Source organism: Lipotes vexillifer, unplaced genomic scaffold (assembly GCF_000442215.2).
Source record: "Lipotes vexillifer unplaced genomic scaffold, Lipotes_vexillifer_v1.1 scaffold422, whole genome shotgun sequence".
Taxonomy (NCBI): Eukaryota; Metazoa; Chordata; class Mammalia; order Artiodactyla; family Lipotidae; genus Lipotes; species Lipotes vexillifer.
The window spans coordinates 2,312,208-2,319,777 of record NW_006779087.1 but is presented as its reverse complement, the minus strand read 5'-3'; the positions used below and the strand labels follow the sequence as shown (position 1 = coordinate 2,319,777).

The 7,570-nt window shown below is 52.0% G+C and overlaps 1 protein-coding gene across 3 annotated transcripts in view; it reads left to right on the top strand.

Annotated features, from left to right (window-relative positions):
- POU6F1 (POU class 6 homeobox 1) overlaps positions 1 to 3,512 on the top strand; it is a 14,339-nt gene extending 10,827 nt beyond the window's left edge. For all 3 annotated transcript variants that reach the window (XM_007452315.1, XM_007452314.1, XM_007452316.1), the window contains 3 exons: positions 1,133 to 1,274; positions 1,839 to 2,007; positions 3,136 to 3,512. In XM_007452315.1, coding sequence (XP_007452377.1) covers positions 1,133 to 1,274; positions 1,839 to 2,007; positions 3,136 to 3,481 — 657 coding nt within the window. In that variant the 3' untranslated portion in view covers positions 3,482 to 3,512. The remainder of the gene's footprint in view (positions 1 to 1,132; positions 1,275 to 1,838; positions 2,008 to 3,135) is intronic.
- Positions 3,513 to 7,570: the final 4,058 nt, after the last annotated feature.

Here is a 7,570-nt window from a genome sequence, read left to right as displayed (position 1 = left end):
AAAAAAAAAAAAAAAAAAAAAAATCATACTAAAAATGCTAATTTCATATATTTATAGTTTCTCCTGATTATAAATTCGATACATGTTATTTATAAAAATTCGAACGTTATGTGTGATGTCAAAAAGTAAAAATCCCTTCTAACTCTACTTCCAGAGATGACTTCCATTGACAGTTTGCTTTATATGCCTCAAGATTTTTTTTTTCCGGGTAATTCATCTGTCTTTTTAAAGGAATTATTCCATAAAAACTGTTTTTCACCTTACTTTTTTTTTCTTTCACTTAGCACTGTGACTCAGCTCTTTCCGTGGCAGCAGTTAAGAGATCAACCTTATTCTTTGTCATGGCTGCGCAGTATCTTCATGTAGAGAGGTCCCAGAAGCCATTTGCCAGTTCCCTATTCATGGATATTTGGGGCCTGGAGGCTCTAGAATCAGGTTTAGGCTTCTCCTTTGAGGGCAGAGGTCTGAGAGCAGTTATCTCAAGGGCGGACACTTGTCGGGGCTTTGACCAGGTATGCTCAACCTTTCTGAGCCTCTGACCTGCCTGGGTCATAGGCAGCAACAAGGCCCCGGCTTCGTGGGGCACGTTCTATGCTTATTTTGGAGGTCATTGTCATTGGGTGGGTGCTAATGCGTAGTAGCTTCTAGTCTTGCTTTTTGATGGGGCACAGGTAGGAGTGTGCTGGGTGAGTGAGGATTCCATGCCCACTTTTTTTTTTTTTAATTTATTTATTTAATTTATTTTTGGCTGCGTTGGGTCTTCGTTGCCGCGTGTGGGCTTTCTCTAGTTGCGGCGAGCGGGGGCTACTCTTCGTTGCGGTGCGCAGGCTTCTCATTGTGGTGACTTCTCTTGTTGCGGAGCACAGGCTCTAGGTGCGCAGCTTCAGTAGTTGTGGCACCCGGGCTCAGTAGTTGTGTGGCTCGTGGGCTTAGTTGCTCCACGGCACGTGGGATCTTCCCGGACCAGGGCTCGAACCCGTGTCCCCTGCATTGGCAGCTGGGTTCTTAACCACTGCTCCACCAGGGAAGTCCCTCCATGCCCACTTTTGCCCTGCCTCTGGCCCCACCAGAGACTCCACCCCCCTGAAACAGGCAGGCGGGCAGTGGGGTTTGTTGGTGCTTCTCCTCGCAGGTGCAGTCCATCCAGCCCCCGGCAGCTATGCCCCAGCCAGCTGTGGTCATTGCCAGCCCAGCCCCAGCGGCCAAGCCATCTGCCTCTGCTCCCATCCCAATCACCTGCTCAGAGACCCCTACTGTCAGCCAGCTGGTGTCCAGTAAGTGGCTTCTAGAGAGGTTGTGGAGAAGGGGAGAGGCATTTATTTGGACACGATGACCTCATTAGATGACGCTCTCCTTAATAAACTTCCTTGAGTCCACAGGGGAAGGGCACAGGCCCATTGCCAGGAACTGGCTTTCTTATTCTGTGGAGCTGGATTCTATGCATGATGATGGTGGAGGCTGCTTAGCCAGCTGTCAGGCTGCTTCTCTGAGAAGCCAAGCCATTGGCTGTCTCCCCTGTGGTCTCTCACCCAGCATTTGAGGAATGTGGATGGCCAACAGGTGTGCTTGGGGCCAGGCTAGGGAGAATGGGGGAGGGTCAACAGTTAGAGCTGGAAGAACTTGAAAATAGGCCTCTACCTCTATACACATTGGTCCTGGCCTCTTACCCCCAAGTCTTATTTGTCTTGGGGACAGGGGTGATGAGGGTCTTAAGGGTACATAGGCCTTTTGTCAAATGTCCTTATCCCTCACTATAGCACCAGGCTAGGCCAATGGGCAAGATAAGCAGTGAAGGTTGTCTGTCTTACACACACCCCTGCCCCCTTCCTCTGGCCTAGAGCCACATACCCCGAGTCTGGATGAGGACGGGATCAACTTAGAAGAGATCCGGGAGTTTGCCAAGAACTTTAAGATCCGGCGGCTATCCCTGGGACTCACACAGACCCAGGTGGGTCAGGCTCTGACCGCGACAGAAGGCCCGGCCTACAGCCAGTCAGCCATCTGCCGGTGAGTAAGGCTGCCTTAGACAAGGTCAGGGCACTCACAGGGGCCCAGGTATCTGGTCCTTTTCCATATTCTCCCTGGCTTCTGCCCTCTTCCGGACAAAGAAAGCTGTTCTAAGGGTAGACATGAACACCTCGAGTAACCAAAGTCTTTCTGGGGGCCCTCTGAAGTTTAGCCCCAAATCCTGAGCATTTATATTGTCTTTTATGGGAAAGCCAGGATCATAATCCATTTAGGAATCCTAGAGGGACAGGAGTACAGCTTATGAAATTAGTCACAAAAGTGAGAACTTCAGTTCTGGCCTGGTTCTCAACTATAACCCACTATCACCCCTATCACGCTCCCATCTCCCCCTCTTTTGAGACATGACTATAAAGTGATGTAGCTGATTTTTCTGTGTGCAGCGTACAGACTGGTTCTGGTGCCGGTATTAAAGGAGGGGTAGGGAATTCCCTGCCGGTCTAGTGGTTAGGACACTGCTAGGGTCCCAGGTTCAATCCCTGTTCGGGGAACTAACATTCCGCAAGCCACGTTACATGGCCAAAAACAAACAAACAAACAAACAAAAGAAATAAAGGAAGGATAGCCGAGGGTTTCAAACATGAAAAAACACACGGTTCAGGGTTGGCCAAAAGGTTTCATCTGCCTGCCAATTCTATAGATTAGACTAGAGTGACTATTAGACTACCGTGCCATGTTGGGAATTCTGTAGTCACATCGGGGCTCAGCCAGAAAGAGTATTCTGACTTAGAGATGCTGCAGTTGGAGGAGGACAGTACTTACGACATCCATTTGGCATCTCTGGAGGCCTCTCAAGATGAATCCTTAAAGGACCTCACCCATTTGGATATGAAAGTTCTGGAATGGTGCTCATTAAAGCAGTTGCCCTGTTATCATCGCACTACTGAACCGAGGCCATGGGAATGGTCTCCCTGTTATGACCTGGGATACAAGACAGTCTGAGGAGTCTGGGCTTGGCCGAGCCAGGGGGTTTTAGTGGGGGTGGTGAGGGGAGCACTGAGCACAGCCCCACCAGCCCCAAGAGGAGCAGCCCCTTGTGGACAGCGCTCGTGCCTGGTGTGGGGAGTAAGACACTCTGACTGTTCCTTCCTGGGCTTGGGTCACCTACAGGTTTGAGAAGCTGGACATCACGCCCAAGAGCGCGCAGAAGCTGAAGCCAGTGCTGGAGAAGTGGCTGAATGAAGCCGAACTCCGGAACCAGGAAGGCCAGCAGAACCTGATGGAATTTGTGGGAGGCGAGCCCTCCAAGAAACGCAAGCGCCGCACCTCCTTTACCCCCCAGGCCATAGAGGCTCTTAACGCCTACTTTGAGAAGAACCCGCTGCCCACAGGCCAGGAGATCACCGAGATTGCTAAGGAGCTTAACTACGACCGGGAGGTCGTGCGGGTCTGGTTCTGCAACCGGCGCCAGACGCTCAAGAACACCAGCAAGCTGAATGTCTTTCAGATCCCTTAGGGCTGAGCCCCCAGCCCTGTGTTCCAGCACTTTGTACCTTCCCTTGGCACCCGGCTGCAGCCACCGCCCTGCGGCATCTGTCATTCTGCCATGCGTGGCTGTGTTTGCCCTGGGTCGTGAGACTACACTGTGCGCCTGTGTTTCAGCCCCCTCCCCCTCCCCCCACATCGTCCACATCCTGGGGAGGGCAGTGGGGCCGGCCTGAGACCTCCAGGCTTGGGGATGGTCACGCCAAGGGAGGGGATTTGTGGTGTCACTTGAAGAAGCACTTTGCTAATGTGGGTTTTGAAGGGTGAATTCTGGCTGTGAACCGGAAACTCCCCTCTCTGGGGCAGGGCTGCAGCAGCCTCTGAGGACCACTGGCCATTAGCTCTTGTTTTTGACAGCATTCTCTTTCCACTCTAAGCAGGCTTCCACTGGAGACCCTCTGTACCTGCCGTGCCCTCTGCCTGAAAGAACCCAACACATACAGTTCTGAAAAGGGTGATGTGCTGCTCAGAAGGTCAGACGCCATGTCTGCCTCGACCTCAAGGTCAGAACGTTTCCACAGCCCTGGGGCCAGAACATGTGATCTCCTCTCCCATCTCTCCCTGGTTCCTTTGGGAGGGTGGAAAATTGCCCTAAAGCAGAACCTTTTCCTTTGTAAATCATGTTGGAAGGAAGCAACAGTGAACTCTAGCTGTCCTGGAGTTGACCTGGGTCTATAGCAGGTTGGGAACTTAGTAAATAAGGCCATCCTCCCAGATTTTAATCTGATCTCTGTCCGTGGCCATCTCCACATCAGAATGGTGTGGTTAAGAGAGCTTGCAGCCTGGAAAATCCCCCGGCCCAGCTAAGCAGGCACTGGGTGGCGGGGCGGGGGGTGGGGCAAATTCACACGTTGGAATGATAATGCCCAGTGTGAGGGGGGTGGGGGGTGGGGTGGGGTGGGGGTGGAAATGAGGAAAGGAATGCTGACTCTCTCTTGTCCTCACACTCACCGCCCCCCCAGTCCTGGGCCCTTCTCAGAAGCAGCAAATTAAACAAGAAGCCAGACAGCAAGGCCCTGGGAAAAAAAGCCAAGATCCAGAAAGAGCTGATGGCAGCCCTGGAAGGTCTCTGTGGAAAGTGACTTAACTCTAATTTTCTTTGGAACTTGACGTCTTGGATACTGGAGGAGAAATCTAACTTTGTCCAGAGTCTTAGACCACGTGTTTGTGTAAGCAATCCCCCCAGTGCGCTTCTAAGCTAAGAATACCCCTGGAGCAGGCTGGGTTTTGCCTTCAGAGAGGGTAGCTATGGTACATTGGGGGTTGGCATCTCATCCAAGATGTTAAGTGAGTTTCCCAGCCTCACTGTGGCTGGGCCTCCCCTGGAATTCAGTAGGGGATCAGGAGAGGACTGCAAGGTTTGCTGAGATGAGCCCAGACTTGCTGTGTAGACTAGACTTAAAGGGTCACACACAAGTCACAGGGGTGAGCCACCCCCTCCTTTCACAACTTCTGTCCTTACAGAGCCAGGTCTCTAGGTCTCTACAATAAACCCTGAAGAGGTGACTGCCAGGCGAGGGCACATCACCACCTCTGTCAGACACTGGTGCAGAGCCTAGCCTCGCTTCCTCTGGCATGCTGTGTTTCCTTTCCTGCCTGCAGCTGCCCCCTCCCAGGCCCTACAAAGCCAGTGTGGCCGCCCGCTTGGTAGCTCTGCCAGTGAGAAGGCAGTTGTGTGTCCAATGGCCCGCTCCCGCCTACCCCACGCCACTGCATCCTGATCAACCAAACGTGCTCGAGTGTGGTGGAGGATGAGGAAGCAGGTGGGCACCTTGTCTGCCCCAGCCTCCTGGGAGAGACTACGTCTCCAAGGGTAAGGTCCCGCACTCAAGTTCAGGGTTATCAACCTGTCTCAATGAGATGATGAGCTCACTTGAGAGGGGTGTTGTAAACAAGTTTTCAGTAAGAATAAAGTAGTGCCAGAATTTGTAAAGGATTCAATCACTTATAGTTCAATAAATTAGACAGATATGGGTTTTTACCCTCAAGCCCTTGTGTTCAGATATGCTTTCTTTTTTGGGAGAGACAAGTGGGTCGTGGCTGGTGCCCTGGGAGTAGCATATAACCCAGGGCGTGTCCGTGGCAGTGGATATGCAGGAGGACACCATCTGTCCTGTGTCACGGCAGGAAAAAGCTGATGCACTGCTGCTCTAAATTAGGCCTGGCCATGCTTTCTTAGCTCCTCCTGCATCTAAATGTGTCTTCCCAAGGCTGGGCTAGAACTAAAGCATTTTTTCCTCTGCTGGAATGATGGGTTGGTCTTTCAGAGGAACCAGTCCAGGGGCAGAATGTTTGCAGGCTGAATTCCCCAGGCAGGGGGATACAGGATGCCCCTGAAGTGTGCCCAAACCAGAGCTCACCAGCCTGATCTCTGCTCTTGTTTCCCCTACCACGGGGCCCCCAGAAAGCAGCAATGGCCCTGAGGTGGGTTTTTTGTTTTGTTTATATTTTTGTTTTGAGTAGCATCAGGCTCTGAAGGGAGTTGATATCAATTTTGTTTTGAAAGCACCTTTCTGGTTATCAGCCAGATCTCAGTGGCTCCTTTACCATGGAAAGGCAGGAGAAAGGGCAGAAATGGCTTAACTGTTTGCATGTGTTTTGTTTGTTATTGTTTTAAAGACCAAAACTTTCTATGGCTTAATGAATTGGCTGGGGCCTTTGACCCTGCACTAATCAAGGCATTTTATCCAGGTGGGGTCCAGGGAAAGAATTCAGCCCAATGGGTTAAGGAACCCATTTGACTTTGGAATGAGAGACCCTGACATTTTTGTGTCCTTGGAAATCCAATCACCTTCCGATGCCTAGATTCCCTTCCTGTCTCCTAGGCCAGGCTCTGACGCTGAGGTTCTGACTTGATCCCGGACGTGGGACAAAGTCTGCTGAGAGCTGGAGTGGGGGGTCAGGAGGGGAGAATGGGGGAGAAGCACTTGATGTAGTTGTGTGGAATAAACAGTATTTTTTCTTTTGTACTGGTCTGCTTGTTTCTCTTCTACCTCTCAGGGTGATGTGAGGGAGTCAGTGTCAGAGACCAGGGGAGGAGCTGGCTTCGCTATCAGAGGCTGTGGCCGGGAAAATCCCATTGCAAGAGGATCAGTGCCCTGAACTCCTACTTCCCCGCCCAGGCCTTCCAGCCGGGACTTTCCCCATGGGGTGCAGGGTCAAGGGGATGTGCCCTTTTTTTTTCTTTTTTTCTTTTTTTTTGCGGTACGCGGGCCTCTCACCGCTGTGGCCTCTCCCGTTGCGGAGCACAGGCTCCGGACGCGCAGGCTCAGCAGCCATGGCTCACGGGCCCAGCCGCTCCGCGGCATGTGGGATCCTCCCGGACCGGGGAACAAACCCGTGTCCCCTGCATCGGCAGGCGGACTCTCAACCACTGCGCCACCAGGGAAGTCCAGGGATGTGCCCTTTTTCCTTCTAGATCACCCCCTGATACCTAGGATCCCACAATTCCCTGCCAAGCCCACTTTCTAGCCCCTCTTCCCTGGGTCCTGATAATAGATTGTGCTGTTGGTGTATACACTCCTGGCCCAAGAGGTGACCAAGAGGCAGCTGTTTGTCAGAAAGCTGGGTGGATGGAGCTTGGCTGTGCGGACTGGATGCTGATACATATACACAAAGCCCTTTGCAATGTGAGGGGGTGCTGCGAGGGGGAAGAGAAGGCAGGCTGCAGGCTGGGGGCCAGGACTGGGGCACATTCTAGCACAGAACATCAAGGAGTCTTAGAAGTCCAAATTCAAACCTGGCCTTCCCGGTCATTATGAAGGTATGCTTATCATGATAGGAGGCAAGAACAGTCACAGTTAGGTTGATTATGCTTTACAAAAATTTAGATATATGGTAAGTGGGTCTTCCTTTGTGCTTTTCCCCAGGCCTGCAAATGTTATGGGCAGGCCTGCCACCTGAGCTCAGGGCTGGGAGAGCATGGCTGTAAAAAGGGTCTCTCCCTCCTAGGAGGAGGGTTCATGCCATGCTCCCCTGCAACCCTCCCTCCTCCCCCCTCCACCTCCTTGGTACTGATGAGGTCTGGGCTACATAATCTAAACTGGTGACAACAAGGCAT